This window comes from Elephantulus edwardii, unplaced genomic scaffold, assembly GCF_000299155.1.
Source record: "Elephantulus edwardii isolate Elephantulus edwardi_28Jun2011 unplaced genomic scaffold, EleEdw1.0 scaffold00016, whole genome shotgun sequence".
NCBI lineage: Eukaryota > Metazoa > Chordata > Mammalia > Macroscelidea > Macroscelididae > Elephantulus > Elephantulus edwardii.
Window position 1 is genome coordinate 30,103,106 of NW_006399766.1, and position 16,639 is coordinate 30,119,744.

Below are 16,639 nucleotides of genomic sequence, written 5' to 3' on the forward strand. Positions count from 1 at the left end.
ATATATATATGAACATGCATCTAAAATTGAGCTCATGATAATGGTCAATATAAATGAAGAACCATTAACATGTAACCAAGGTTCCCATCAATGGAGATAAGATAAAAAAGTGAGGATAAGTCAGCATGCTTACTTCTGGAACAGAACAGGACTGTGGCTAGCTTGGTTGTGAATAAATGGGCCTTAAGGTCTTGTCTGGAGGAAACACAAGTCAGATAGCAAGATGACAGTATTTCAAATAGGACATAAGATGGAAGTTCCCCCCCCTAGGTAGAACAGACCCTTGAGGACAGCCAGATATCAGTGTTCCTGAGGCAGACAGCTGGCCAAAGGGGGAAAGAACCAAAGCTACCCGGCAAGGATGGAAAGCTTTCATCAAATTCCTGCCAGGCTCTTCATACAGTGGGATCTCATTTGAAAACTAAGGACTGAATGGGGCAGCTAGTGTTGGCTGCTGCCCAAATGCTTCATTGTGTGACTCGGCTGCAGAAGCCTTCTCTATACAAAGCATTTCATTCTTGCCTCAGCTGAAAATGTGAATTCTGTCATTAAAAATGACAAACCTAGGGACTTCAAGTGAATGAAAATGATTTATCCTTGCCTGTACCTGTTGAGTTTGTCTTTCTAATAGTGATCCTGAAAACAGAGGCATTACTCGGCTGAGGAATATGAGGAATATTAATTGTTAAATCATGGCTTCAACACCAAGAGTGCATGTGTATAAGATGTTCCTGCCAATAAGAAAATGGAAATTATTTTGGGCATTTCTTCATGTGTCTATTGGCCATTCAGAGATCTTCCTCTGTGAAAATTCTTTCCATGTCTTTTGCCCATTTTGTAATTGGTTTATCAGTTTTTTTCTTGTGGAGGCCCAAGAGTATTCTGTAAAGTTTCATTATGAGACTCGTGTCTGAAATGGCATTGCCAAATGTTTGTTCCCAGTTGGTAGGTTTTCTTTTCACCCTGTTGGAAAAAGTTTTTGATGCACACAGAGATTTCATCTTTAGAAGGTCCCGTGCATCAGTTTTACCCTCTTCAGACTGTGCTTTACTGGCTGTATTTATAGAATAGATCTTCTAAGCTTAGTCCCAGTTTGTCTCTTATGAACTTTATTGTTTGGTGCTTACTCCCAGGTCTCTGATATACCTTGAGTTGATTTTTTGTGTATGGTTTAAAATATGGATCCTGTTTCAGCTTTCTGGAGGTGGCAGTCTAGTTTCACCAGCACCATTTGTTGAAGAGGTTGTCATTTTCCCATTTGATAGGTTTAATTTCCTTGTTGAATATGAGATGCAAATCAAAACCACAATGAGATATCGTCTCACTCAAGTAGCAGTGACAAAGTTTAGCAAGACAGCAAGTAATAAATGTTGGAGAGGGTGTGGAGAGATAATAACTCTTATACATTGTTAGTGGGATTGTAACATGGTACAACCACTCTGGAAGGTAGTTTGATGCTTCCTCAAAAAGCTGAACATAGAAATTCCATATGACCCAGCTATTCCACTGCTTGGAATATACCACCCCCCCAAAAAAAAAATGAGAACTGAGACTCAAACGGAGACTTGTACAGCAATGTTCATAGCAGCATTCATTATTCACCATTGCAAGAACATGGAAACATCCCAGATGTCCAAGCACAATGGAATGGATTGAGAAATTATGGTACATTCACACAGTGGAATACTATGCAACATGCAGGAGCAATGACTGTAAATTACTACCTAACTTGGGTGGGACTGGAGAGCATTATACGGAGTGAACTAACTCGGTCCCATAAGGACAAATACTGTATAAGAAGATCATTATTGTGGATGAGTATGAGGATCCAAGGGGGTGAGAGGGTGGAAGCAGAGGGATGAGGATGGGTGGAGGGGCTATTAATCATAGGGTCACACAATTTGATGGGTGGGGAGAGGTGGAGGACGGGGGGGGGGGTGAAGGAAATGGCAAAGATCCAGTAAAAAGTGATGATAAGCAATGTGTTTGTCTAAATCAGTATAAAAGAAAATATTTTTTTAAAAAGAAAATAAAAATGAAAATGCACTTATTTGACTTGTAGGTGCCACCCCCGCAGAACCCCCTTGAGTTTACTACTTTGTACAGTCGGTGCAGGTGATGCTGAGCGTGAGGCCAGGGTTTCTGGCCGGATTCTGCTCGGTTGGTCGTTCTCCGTATTCTTTGCTGTCTCCTCTCTAGTCTCTTCAGTGTTGGCTTTGCCCAGTCACTGTTCCCTCCTGAGCCTGATCTTCTCTTTCCACATTCACGTTTCCTGGGTGACTCCATCCATTTCCAGCAAATCACCTTCCATCCACCCACACACAGATCAATCACTCTTCCGTCTTCCTATCCCTAACCCTAACCCAAAACACTGCCATGCCACTGCAGTTAGATCCTGGACTGGAGTAGGCACATTTCCTGCATCCACCTGGAGGCTAGGCTAGGTTAGGTTACGAGCAGCTGGTGGGAGACTGTAGCTGCCTCATATCTGTATTCCTCGGAGAACATGCTAGTCAGGAGGTGGTCACCCTCGCCTGTGCACAGCATATGTTCCTCTGGCTCCTTGGACATGACAAGCGCTCAGGGTGCCTGTCTTTCTCATCCTTTGGCTGTGCTGCCAAATGGCCCCTTAGGTGTTAGTACCTTCATTGTAGTGTCCAGGGCCACTTAGTGCAGTGAAGGCACAACAAAAGCCATTCACCTTCCTGAATCCAGCAACTTGTTTTGATAACACTTTCAGCATGTGAACTCACATTCCAAGAAGAGACCCTGAGCTTTCATCAGAGGTGTTTCCAAATACACAGCGACCCACTGAATTCTCATCGTGTAAGTTGCACTATCTTTACTGCAAAGCCCAAATCTTTTAGAAACAGCCATTTTAATAGGGTAAGTCTATTCTTTCAGGGCTCATTGCCAATCACTTAGTGAATGAGTGATAGGGAATTGAAGAGGTTCTGGTCGCTCAGTGAATTAAGCTCTAGGCTGCTAACCAGAAAGGTCAACAGTTGGGATGCACCACATCTCTGTGCGAGAAAGATGAGGGCCTCTGCTCCCATCAAAATGCCCAGCCTTGGAAACCCTATGCGGAAGTTCTCCTCTGCCCTAGAGGGTCCAGAGGCGTTTGGCTTTTTGGTAAACAGTGGATGGAGAAGCTGGAGTGTTGATTGTTTATAGAATACTTTCGTTGCCTCTGAAGCTGCATGCTAGACCAATTGTTGTTGTTTTTGTGACTGCCTTCAAGTCAAGCACGGCTCATAGGGACCCTGTGAACAAAAGGCCTGAAGCCCCTCTACAGCTACCGACATTTCTCAAAGTTCAGAGAGTTTCCAGAGGTGTGGTGTTTGGGAAGTGGGCGCCACTGCTGTGAGTCAGGCCAGTTAGCACTCTGAGAGTGAAGGTCTCGTTTATTTAACCAACAGGTTCAAATCTTGAACAGATTTTTCTAAATCTATGAGAAGACACAGGAGAGCTGGAGTCTTTGTTGATGAACAGTTGCGCCATTTCAGAGTAAACGAACACAACTGCTGCTAGAATATGTGGGGAGACATGGACAATTTATAGGATTCTTTGATTACAAGAAATTATGTGGATTTGCTTTAGTCATAATTTAGCTCAATTGGATATTTTGTTGGGGTTTTTTTTTTCAATAAAATTTTTATTTTATACCAGTTTACTTACAAAGTTCATGTTCATTGTTTTTCACACCAGATCATCCCCATTTCCCTTACCCACTTGTCCCTCTACCCATCAAATTATGTGACCCTATGATTAACACCCCCCCCCACCCTGCTGTTCCTACCCTCTCTCCCTTGGATCCTTATACACATTTTACTAGTTACCTTTCTATTTCTAGAGTAATGGTCTTATACAGCATTTGCCCTTATGGGACCGAGTTAGTTCACTCCGCATAATGCTCTCCAGTCCCTCCCAGGTTAGGTAGTAATTTACAAAATCATTGCTCCTGCGTGCTGCATAGTATTTCATTGTGTGAATGTACCAGAATTTCTCAATCCATTCCATTGTGCTTGGACATCTGGGTTGTTTCCATGTTTTTGCGATGGTGAATAATGCTGCAGTGAACACTGGTGTACAAGTCTCCGTTTATGCCTCAGTTCTCATTCTCTCAGTGTTTGCTGCAAGCAGTAGAATAGCTGGGTCATATGGAATTCCTCTGTTCAGCTTTTTGAAGAAATGCCAAACTGCCTTCCAGAGTGGATGTTTTTAAACCTATGCCTTTTTTAAATGCAGTGTAACCATGTTGGTACAATTTAACTGATTCTTATTCAGTGGACTAAGCTTTTTGGATGGTATAATGTAGTTCTCACGGCTGATTCGTCAAGAACATATCTAAGTTGCACATCCTTTGATGTTCCAATGATCAGTAAGTAAACATTATTAATCACGGTACAGAATGTAATGATTCAGTTCCTTTCATGTTTTTGTTAAATGCTGTCGAGTCAAGCATGACCCATAGCAACCCTATGAACAACTATCTTATTCATTGCACCATTTCAGAGCAAACGAGAGTGAACCATCAATAGGTGAACAAACACAATTGCTGTTAGAATATGTAGGCAGGCAGAGGCAATTTTTATGGTTATCATAAAAGTCATAGAAACATAATTTCTCCCAGTGAGCATCTTTAAAGATAGACCAGGTAGTACACAAACATTATTCACATTAGCTCATTCCAAAGAAGCTCTTTCAATAACATTTCTGATATTTTTTCCTTAGAGAGCACATAGTATGAAATTATATGACGGCATGACAATTTTCAAGAATGCTATATGCTAGTATAACTTGGGGCATCTGTTGGTTACATTAACTTTAGGAAACACAAACCTATTCATTGTTTCTCCTCCCATCCCCATCTTTTTCTTATTTTAGACAAACAGAGGCGATGCACTTGCCAACCGAGTCCAGAACACGCTGGGGAACTATGATGAAATGAAGGATTTGCTAACTAACCATTCTAATCAGAACCATCTAGTGGGGATTCCAAAGAATTCTGTGCCGCAGACGCCCGTCAACAAAAACGAGCCAAGCTTTTTTCCAGAACAAAAGAACCGAATAGTCCCACCTCACCAGGATAGCACTCACCCCTCAGCACCAATGCCTCCACCTTCTGTGGTGATACTGAATTCAACTCTAATACACAGCAACAGAAAAGCCAAGCCTGACTGGCCACGAGAAAGTCCTAACCCCAGCACGGTACCAGCGGGCCAGGCCAACAGTCAGCCAAACAAGATCCAAGTGTCTACACAGGACCAGACCCCAGCCAGATTGGAAGACTTCTTTGTCTACCCAGCTGAGCAGCCCCAGGTTGGAGCAGCTGAAGAGTCAAACCCATCGGCCAATGAAGACGCTAATCCCAAACCCAATGGAGAGGAGACTTTCAAAGAAATATTTCAATCTAACTCACCGGGAGAATCAGAGTTTACAGTGCAAGCGCCTGGGTCTCCCCTAGTTGCCTCGTCTCTATTAGCTCCCAGCAGTGGCCTTTCAGTTCAAAACTTCCCAGCAGGGCTCTACTGCAAACCAAGTATGGGGCAGCAAAAGCCTACTGCATATGTAAGACCCATGGATGGCCAGGACCAGGCACCAGACATCTCGCCAACCCTGAAGCCCTCCATTGAATTTGAGAACAGCTTTGGGAATCTCTCATTTGGATCACTCTTGGATGGAAAGCCCAGTGCAGCCAGTTCAAAGACTAAACTGCCAAAGTTCACGATTCTTCAAACAAATGAAGTAAGTAATTTGAAAAGGTTTTTTCCCCTCCCCCTCTCCCCAGTTAGAGCTCACTGCTCTAATTTCCATGTTCAACTATTTACAAATAACTTGTCTACCTGGTTTTGCTGCATATGAGATGCTTTAAGGTCACGGGTCTGAGTCCTCAGCCTCAGTCCCTGGGGTATACCTGATGAATATTTGGCAACTAGCTAAGTCTTGGTAATGTGGAATGACCAAAGATAAGACCATTCTGAGTGAATGAAAAGCTAGAGTTATAAAATAGTTTCAGAAAATACACTTGTGGTAATATTATGTACAAATTCCTATCATTTTCAACTCTAATTTGTGATGAGTTGTATGACATTTATGAAACAATTGCATCATGGTAAGCCTTTAACCAATGGCCTATTATAAGCACGTAAAGAATGAACAAGTGTTATTTGCTGGAACCAGAAGTGGAAGACATTCTTTAAAAATCTTGGTCTTGAGTGCTTAAAGGACTATCCCTTGGCAAGATCTTGTGACCTTCTGTATTCTCCAACTTTCCTTCTACATAACCTTCTTCTACAGGTACCTACACAAATCTCTTATACTGCCCTGACCCTTTCTGTCAAACAGAAGGCATTATGATCAACAGAGATCCCACTGGGTTTAGAATGACTAAATGACCTACCATCTCAGGAATCTTTACCTTGTAACAGAGAAGCCTGGAGGGGCTAATACCTCTCCAAGAGGAATGAATCGCTAATGATTTGATGTCAGGCAGGGTGGTCCCTGGGTGGGTGACTCTAAGTGAGTTTCCCCTCGAATACCACCATGTAAGCATAGCTGCCAACTGTACCTCAAGCATTTGACTGGAAGATGCCATGGCCTGCAGATTGCGTTCCAGTTACCAGTTGACGAAATGCTTGAAGAGACACAGAGGAAGAAAGTAGGTTGAAATTCTTGCTCCACTGGGGTCGGATTTGTTGGAGTTTCCAAGTTAGTGGTGGGTGAGTGAGTGAGAGTAATCCGGCTGTGAGTTCCCTCTGACTTTTTCTCCCTTTCTCCCATCGTTGGCAGATACACTGGTTTCAGAGGACAGTGGGAACCTCAGAAGACGGGAAGATGGGGGCTGCTGACTATACTATCAAAGCCTGTGTTTTCAAGATTGTCTCATTTCAGAGAGACACTGTCTTTTCGTATCATTGTTCATCAAGTTTTATTCTCCATCCTCACTATCTTACAGCCAGCCAGGTGCCTCTGGGGCCCGGATTTCTGTGGCAACCCCTCCTCCCTCATTCTCCCCCTTTAGCTTCACCTCTCTTGCAAACAGTTGTGCACGAAGGTTAATCTAACAGGACAATCTGCCCTCCTCTGTCTGTTTTGAAGTGTCCAGTGCCTTCTTACCAATTCCAGGGGAATAAAATCCAGTGTCTTTATCTTCAGTGCCCGCTTTCACACTTCCTTCTGGCCTCATGTTCCACGACTCCTTCCTCTTCAGGTCAGTCCTGGTCCCACGAAAGCACACAGTGCAGCCCGTCATGCGTTTTTCATGCTTCCTTGGGCTTGTGCCTGCTGTGCTCTCCGCTTAGATGTTAGCCCTGCCCTCGCTTGTCTTCCTGGCGAAGTTCTGTTTCTCCTGTGAGTTGTCTGTTACCACTTTCCGTGATTCTATCAGACCTACCTACCAGCTGCTTCCTCTGGGCTTCACCTTGACTGACACGTGTTGTTAGAGCTCTTCATTTGCGTGTTTGTCTTCTCACTAGACTTGAGCTGCTTGAGAGCAAGGGCCAGACATCTTTCCTCTGTGTATCCCAGGCACCTAGCAAATGCCTGGTGCATAGTAGGTTCTTCATAAACGGTTGTTGGATGGGTGACTTTCCATTGATGACCTTGCCTCAGCATGATGCTAATGAAATAACATGAACTGTGGTAAAGCTCTACTAGAAAAAACTATCCTCAGCTATCTTTCTCTGCTTGTAGGTTCTCTGCCTGTGTCTTAGTCTACTGTCCTATAGGGCGCTGTCATTGGAAAAATCCTTATTTTGACTGGGTGACTTAACGCCAGAGGTTGATGTTTAAAGACCAAAGGGTCAGAGAGAGGAAGAGTCTTTGTCGTGGGAGGCGGGGCTGTCATGCTTTTTTTAAAAACAATTATTATTAAATTTTATTAGTTTTAGTGAACATTTACAGAGATTTGGGTTTCCATTCATTCATTGTTGCACTGTTTTCTCCACCCTCCTCCCCAGTTCGTTCTCCCCCCCCCCGAATGTCTGTTTTAATTGTCCCATTGCCACAGTGCTTGTCAAAGCCAGTTCTGATTAATCTCCTTTGTCGGTGTGTCCTTTGCCATTCCCTATCACTCCTCCCTGAGAGAGACTTCACCCTGATTCATAAGGAAAAGGGGACGGCGTATTCTCTTAGCTACTTCCTGCTGAAAAGGGACGCTGTGGGTTTCAGGGTGAAGATCTTCTCTCACTACTCTAAAGGGCCCCTTTGGCAGTAGGAAACACATCGACTATTATGGAGATTGATTTTGGAATTTAGATGCACTGTGCTTAGCCGTGCATGTTCATATCCTTGAAGATGTATCATGGAGGTGTTGCAAGGGCTGTCATTCTTGTTCCTTCTCTTCCCTTGAGATCAGCTGCCTTTCCCTCCCAGGATTGCTCTGGCAGCAGCTCGTTTCCATACCTCACTGTCCGAGTGCCGAGTCTCAGCTCCGGTGCCGTCCACTCCCTGGTACTCTCTCTCTCTCTCTCTTACACATTCACAAACTGGCTGACTCAGGTTCAGAAGTGACTGGTGCATTTGCTTGGTGCTCCGGCACCCCAGTGAGCGGTGAGCTTTAGAAGGTCTGACGTGTCATTAGCATGATGTGTGCACAGTGTTTAGTGACAGTGCAAATAGACACTGGTGGAACTTTGTATGAAAAATTAGTGAAGTGGGAAAAAGTCAGGAAGATGAGTAGGTAGGTCTCAAGGGAGGTCTTGAAAGATGGGCAGAGGAAAATGCAGTGCTCTCAAGCCAGATCCATATACAGACGGGCTTCAGTGGGTGGTGTGGCAACCAAAATAAGAAACAATGGAAATAAGAGGTTAGATAGCCCAACCGAGAGCTTAGGATGGTGTCAATGAAATTGCAGACATAAATACAAAGGTGGATATAAGGAGCTAATAGAATTTATGTGGGGGAAATGCTGAACAAGTCCGATGGGTCCCCCTATTCGATCTTGATGCATTTTCAAAAGAACTTTGAGTTAGGATTCAACACCAGCCTTGGCTCCAAAAGGCCCGAGTTTGGGTTCTGGATCCCTTAGACAGTGTGGCTGTCTCCTACATGGAGTCATTATATAGAGTTATTCTAAGAAAGCTTTCTTCTACGAGCCATCACATTACTTCTGGGCGCCCTCCCTGCTCCTTCCCTGCCTCAAGAGCAGAGACTTACACACATGTTTATCAAGTCATCCCGGAGAGAGGGCAGCTGAGACAGGACCAGAAAACTCACTGCCTTCTGAGACATACAAATAAGCATCTTACATAAGTGTATTGAGATATCACGAGCCACTATTGCAATGTGATGTGCATTCGCATGTGGCCATGTTTATTTTTTTATGTCTGTGTGCATCATGTGTGTAGGGAAGGAATTTTGCTTATTTCTTATCCCCAGAACATTTCTGTCTATAATAAGGGGACTTCAAGTCTAACCAACTTTATTGCAAGAGCTTAGCATTTAAACTGAGACCTTTTTCCCAGTAGAATGTCTTTTTTTATTATGCATTTTATTATCTTTATTATTATTATTATTAATTTCAATGGACATTTACAGCGATTGGGAATTTCCATTCATTCATTGTTGCACTTTTCTCCCCACCCACTGCACCCCCCACCCCCAGTTCTCTCTTCTTTAAAAGCAAAAGCTAAACTCCTTCATTGGTATACAATCCCCCCGCACCCTCCCACCCTCACCCCGAGTATACTCCACTCTGCAACCCTCATACCAAACTCTTATGATAATCATAATGCCCTAAAATATGTTACTTTTTTTTTTAGGTTGTTTATTTTTCATTTCAATGAACATCTACAGAGATTTTGGGATTACATTCATTCATTGTTGCACCCTTCTCCCCGCACAAACCCCTCCCCCCTTCCCCCCACATTTGCTCCTCTCCTTGAAAAGCAATATAATCACATGCAAATGAAAGAGTCAATGACATGTATTAAGTGCCTCCATCTCAAGTCAATAAGCTTTTACAAGAACAATACTAATACGCACAGCGTCATTGCCGTAAAAGGGCCATTTGCTTTAGATGTTGCTCTTGGCTGTTAGCTCGGGCTGTCAGAGGCTCCCGTTGACTGGAAGCTGGGAGCCCCCCGGAAAAGTGTAATGGAACCCGCATAACGATGCTGTTTGACTTTAGCTTGTTTTATTGGCTTGTTTTATCAACCAGCTGAAAAATTATCGCTCACATTTGTGCCTGTGCCAGTTTTGTTTTCTGTCCTATGCAGTGAGCATGGCGGTTGCAACTAGCTTTATTTGGAGGGAGAAGTACCAGGTTCCCTGTGCAGGAATGACAGAGAATGCCGTGAGCTCAGAGTTCCTGTTCTAGAGGCACCTGTGCAGGTGTACAGACGTGACACAGGTAGTTCCTTCCAAGAACTGAGGGCCACACGGCCTGTGTGTGCATCCCATGGCCCACTCGCTGTGTACTAGGAGCTTGTTTAGGTACTTACCCATTCTTGGGGAAAGGAAGTAGTGCCTAGCCCAAGGACACCTCTCGTAGTATCTAGCCCTTAGAAACCTCTAAGTTCCCTCACACTGTAAGCGAAGACCTTTCAACTGTAGCATCAGGGGCTAGAAAGTTTTGCCTCCATCACCTCGGGTCAATATGTTTTTCTTTCTACTAATTCTTGTGATTGCTTGGTCCGGTTGGCATCCCACTAATTTTCCATACCGTGCTTGCATGGAAAGGAGCTCTGGTGGCATGGAGCATTAAGTGCTGTCCTGGGAACGCAAAGGTTTGACTCCACTAGCTGGGACAGACACGGGCATTCTCTTCCCATAAAGATGCGGAGCCTCAGAAACCCAGTCACCGTACGTCAGAACCCACCTGACAGTATCAGAACGGATCTGAGCTTCACGTTAGTACAGGAGACAGAAGTTGCTTGGTTTAGTTTTGCTGGGTTTTCCCTTTCATTTTCCCAACTGCTCATATTTTTCTTTCTTTCCTTTACAAGGCCTTGAAACACTACCAGAAATGCCAATATTCTCTTTTTCAAATGGAGCAGAGTTCTGTGCTCTTAAATTCCTTAGAAGTGGGGTGGGGAAATAATAGGCTGGGAAGAAGTAAAAATAATGATTTACTCTTATTTTGGTTTTTAAAAAGTCTTCCATTTTCTAGATACATACCAAATTAAGCCATTCGTGACAATAATAATAATAACAACAACAATAATATAATTTATAATATCACTGTTCATAAATAATACCAGTGATTTGAACACATTTTTATGTGCAAGAAGGTGTTCTATGCTTCAAAACAATGTCTGGACACAGAGTGGGAAGACAGCACTTCTGCTTCTGGTTTAGACTTGCTTTGTGAACTTGAAGGAGGGATTTTACCTCCAGGGCAAGTGGTCATGGTAGACCTTTTCTCACCTAAGCAGCTTTGACTAGCTCATGCGTGAGACTTCTTCCAGGTCTAAACCTCTGAGAGCGTGTTTCTCCTTAGCGGTTCAAACTTAACTTCTGTAAAGTAACTCCTGTCAATGTCTAGCCAGCCCGTCTCACTCACAGGATATCTGCTGTAGAATAGCCTAGAAGGATTCATGCCCTGTCGACACACCTCTCAGTTTGGGAATTACTTGTAGCTGCAGCGTACCCTCAGGTTGGACATGACTCATAGCTGACCCTCCAGTGGATTTTTAGAGGCTGTAAATTGCATAGGAAAATTCTCATCTAATCTCCTGGGCAGCTGCTGTGGATTTGAACCGCTTGCCTATGAATTGGCAGTGCAACTCCTTACCTACTAGGACACCAATAGAATAGGAACAAACTAAAAGAGAATTTGTCTTTGTGATTGAGTACTAATTCAGCCGGGGTGGTCGTTGTTTGCCATTGAGTCACAAGTGACCGTAGCAGCCCCTCCAGCGGCTTTCCAGAGGCAGTAAATCACACGGAAGGAGATGGCCCATCCTCCTCCCAAGGAGCAGCTGGTGGATTTGAACCATGTGCCTTTGCGATTGCAGCGCAGCTCCTATTTTTTTCCCCCTTTCAAAATGTAAAGTTATGGAAACAACCCAAATGTCCAATCACAATCAGATGGACTGAGAAATTGTGGTACATTCACATGATGGAATACTGTGCAGCACTTAGGAACAATGATTAAAAAAATACTACATATTAGAAGGGGTCATGGTACTAGGGATATTGTAGCAGAAACTAGATGGATCTTAGCTGAAAGCAGGGAATACCAGAAGAATGTCTATCTGTGTTTCATTGACTGTGCGAAGGCATTTGTGTGGATCATAACAAACTGGGGCTGACTCTGAGAAGAATGGGAATCCCAGAACACTTGATCGTTCTAATGCAAAACCTACACTTGGACCAACAGGCAGTCATCAGAACAGAGCAAGGAAACACTGCATGGTTCAAAATTGGGAAAGGCGTACGCCAGGGATGTGTCCTATTTCCATACCTTTTCAACCTGTATGCAGAACAGATTATCCAGGAGGCTGGGCTCTATGAGAAGTGTGGTGTCAGGATTGGTGGAAGATCTATCAACAATCTGTGTTATGCAGATGACACAACTGAGGAGGACCTGAAATGCTTGCTGCCGAGGGTCAAGAACTGCAGCCTTCAGTATGGATTGGGGCTCAATGTCAAGAAAACAAAGATTCTCACCACTGGGCCAATTGGCAGCATCAGGATGGATGGTGAAGAGATTGAGATTGTTCACAGCTTCAGTTTGCTTGGCTCCACGGTCAACACTCTTGGCACCAGTAGCCAGGAAATTAGAAGACGTATTGCGATGGGAAAGTCTGCTGTTAGGGACCTCTCTAAAGTACTCAAGAGCAACGGTGTCTCTCTGGAGACTAAAGTGTGTCTGATACAGGCCATGGTTTTTGCAATCACTTGTTATGCATCAGAGAGTTGGACAATGACTAAGGAGCATAGAAGAATTGATGCCTTTGAGCTGTGGTGCTGTATTGAATGTACCCTGGACTGCCAAGAAAACAGATTCATCCTGGAGAGGGTTAAACCAGGCTGCTTCTTGGAGGCAAGGATTATGGGGCTTCGTCTGACATACTTTGGACATGTTGTAAGAAGGGACCGGTCCTTGGAGAGGGACATCATGCTTGGGAGGGTAGAGGGACAGCGCAGGAGGGGAAGGCCCTCTATGAGGTGGATTGATTCAGTGACTGGGGTAATCGGGATGGGTGTGTCAGAGGCAGTGTGATTGGCACAGGATAGAGCAGGGTTTAGGGCTGTTGTACATAGGGTCGCTGTGAGTCGAAAACAACTCTATGGCACATAACAACAACAACAACAACAATGTGGGAGAGATTGGAAGACATTGTGCTGAGTGAAGGAACTCAGTCTCATACGGGTAAATACTGCATGGGACCATTATTGTAAAAACAGAAGGATAACTAGTAAAATGAGTATTGGGATCCAAAAGGGGAAGGAATGGGAACAGAGGGGTTAAGGTGGGCAGGGGGAGAATCATAGGGTCGCACAATTTGGTGGGTGGAGGGAGGTGGGGGTGTAAAGGAAATGAGAAAGATGTGGCAGGGGTCTGGAAAGATGGAATAACGATGGGCATGGTTTAATGGTGATTGTTTTTAGAGCACGTAATGAATGAGAATGATTGTCTGAAACACAATGTGAATGAACAATAGTGTGAACGCAATGTACATGAATAAGGCCCTGCATTCCACAGGGAAACAGCCAGCTGTGGGTTCAGGAATCAGCCTCCTCACCGTTTGTCACCACCTACTAACATGGTGTGAGATGGAGAACTCATATTCTCACACAATTTTGGGGAAATATTTTGACAGACTCAGTATGCAGTAGAGGGTGAAGGTTTTGTGGTGTGTGCTCCACATCCTCTTCTTCTTTCTGGATGTATTGATGAGCTTTGTACTTTCCAGGTAAGTCATACAAATAAAAACACAACTCAGACCCCTCTCACTATGCATGAAAAAAAAAAAAACCCCGATAGTACAGGTGTGTAACTAAATCAATTCAGCCCAAATAGTAAATGCAAAGGGTTTGGAATAGGAAATGCAAGAGATGTGTTATAAAACTCTTTTGAGGGAGTTCTGGTGGCCTAGTGGCAAGAAGCTGCACTGCAATCCCAGAGGAACACAGTTCGAATCCACCAGATGCTCTGCTGGATAAGGACGGCCAATCTCTTCCTGTACCACTCAGATCAAATTTGATGGCACACACACACAAAATAATAAAATTAAAAAAATTTTTAAAAAAACAACAACAAAACTCTTTTGAGTGTTGTAAGTCTGTCTAGATTTCTACAAATTATTTTACTGCTTTGAATATAATTTGTTTATACTGTGTTTCATTCATGTACTTTATAGGGTTGTTGGGGGTTTTTTGTTGTTGGGTTTTTTGCCTTCTCCCTTCACCCACCAAATTCTGAGACCCCATGATTGACTCCCTCTGCACCCTCAGAAAAAAAAAAGTGAAAACAAGCCCTCTTTAAGTCAGTACTGTTTTAAAATGTGCTGTGCTGTGACTGTGCAGGTGACAGGGATCGGGCCTCGCGTTTCCGTGCTTCATGGTTTCAGAAAGCTGCCCTGCACACTATCGTGTTTTGGTCCTAGGATAGTCTGAGGTGTCCATCATTTCCTCTTTATGAGACACAAGAGACCTGGATGCACAGAGGCTGGGGTTCCCCTCCCTGAACACGCATGGTCGGTAACGGCTGTGTCAGGCCTGGAACCCAGGTCTGAAGTACCTTTCCCGTGATGGCTCCGGTACCTGGTGTGCTACTGTGTCTGTACGGGTTAATTTTCTGTCGCTCCTCTACAGACACATGATCGACAAGAGAATAATGAGCTGAATCTAGCTTAAGTTGAAATTCCCTGGCTCGGTTCCTATTTCCAAAGTCTGGGGCCAAACATACCAAAAGCATAATTTTTCTTGTGGTCTTACAGGTTACAGTCATGTGTTTTTCATTTACAAATATGGTGAGAAGTCGTGTTTTTGCAATATTCCTAAACGAGGAACACATGCCACAACTTGTAAGTGGACCTTTCCTTAAAGGTTCAGGACATTCCTGTGTTTTTGTGTGTGTGGTGGGATGGCTTTAGCAGAAGGCTCTGACAACAATGGCTGAAAGGCAGCCCCCTGGAGAGAAAACTTAGACATGAGTTCAAGAGCGCCATGAAAAGAGAACATGAGCATAATCGCTCTAGGAAGGGTATAGCTTCTTGCAAGCATTTGAACCCCTGCCCAAACAGATTAATGCAGTAAATTGCTGATGGACATCAAATGGCAAGAACTGTTAGTGAGGAGCAGGTAGACCCCCTGGCTGTTAATTCTCAGGTACCACGGTGGAATTTTTGGAAATGTTTACAAGACTCTGGAAATGGGACAATGTAATTGTTTTTAAGTATTGTCCTCAAAAAGCGCCACAAACTGAGTGGCTTAAAACAATAGAAATGCATTCTCTTACCAGTTAGTAGGCTAATCTCGTTCTTTGAAGTCCATTCTGATCTCAGTAGTCCTGAGAGACAGGGTAGAATTGCCCCATAGGGATTCTGAGGATGTGTCCTAGTTGATAGAGTTGCCAATCTAAGGGCAGGTGGTTCCAATCCATTAGCTGCCCTGTTAGAGAAAGGTGTGCTTTACAGCCTTAGAAATCCCACTGGAGACTCAGCCATGAGTCTTCCACCTTGACGGCACTTAACAACAATCTATCTCTTTTCCTCTTGAAGTACCTCCTAGGTTCAAAGTAGTGACTTTTTTTATTAGCAGCTCAAAGCTTAGAAACCAGGGATCCTTGGTGCTCAGAAAACAAGCACACAAAACCCGCATACTAAAAAAAAAAAAAATAATAAAAAAACAAAACCACATCCTATTTGTATTTTGTAAATAAATTAGTTGAAAATTAACAAACCAACCAACCCTGCATCCAGCTGACTGTTACTGGGTTGATTCTGATTCCTACCAGCCCAACATTGTCCTGATGGGAAAGATATTGCTCATCTTTCTTCCTGGGAGCCATCGGTGGGTCCAACAGTGTAGCCCCTGAACTCCGGCTCTGGGGAAGTATTTTTCCCTGCCTCTTTTCTAGCCGTTGGTAGTTCCCTGAAATCCTTAACGTACATTGGCTTGAATCGGCTTCATCTGTTTCTGCCTGCCTTTTCACATAGCCATCTTCCCTCTGTCTTCACATGGCATTTTTAAATGTCGCTAGATTTAGAACCTGTCCTAGTCTAGGGTGACTTCATCTTAATTCAAATATATATGTGCCAAGAACTGAGGCTCCTGGTGCACTTCGGTTGAGGGAAGGGGCACTGTTCAGTCCACAGAAGGAATGATCACTCTTCACACTTCCCAGACTGAACAGGGTGGGAGGCCAGGCCACATCCCACTGTGAAAGTTCCAGTCAGTTCCTAGGAGGGACTTGGGCTTCCCTGTCAAACAACTGACTTCTATTTACAGCTTTCAACTTGCCTGTGCCTATGCCCAAAATAATTGCTGCAGAGAACCTGTTTAAATACAATTGTGCAAAGCTGAATTTTAAAAATCATCTAGCAAAATACATATTAAGTCTCTTCCCAATTAAATAATGGAGAAAAAGGAGCTTGTCAGCACAGTTGCCTTGATTATGGACTAGAGCAGGGGTGAGCAAACATTGCCTGGGAAATAAATATGCTCATCTTTGTAGACCATATGG

At 43.8% G+C, this 16,639-nt stretch overlaps 1 protein-coding gene across 1 annotated transcript in view; it reads left to right on the forward strand.

Moving 5' to 3' along the window:
* Window positions 1-16,639, forward strand: part of LOC102850382 (AF4/FMR2 family member 2-like) — a 439,784-nt gene that overhangs the window by 25,339 nt on the left and 397,806 nt on the right. The window contains exon 3 of the mRNA XM_006881912.1: window positions 4,888-5,748. Within this exon, the coding sequence (XP_006881974.1) occupies window positions 4,888-5,748 (861 nt within the window). The remainder of the gene's footprint in view (window positions 1-4,887; window positions 5,749-16,639) is intronic.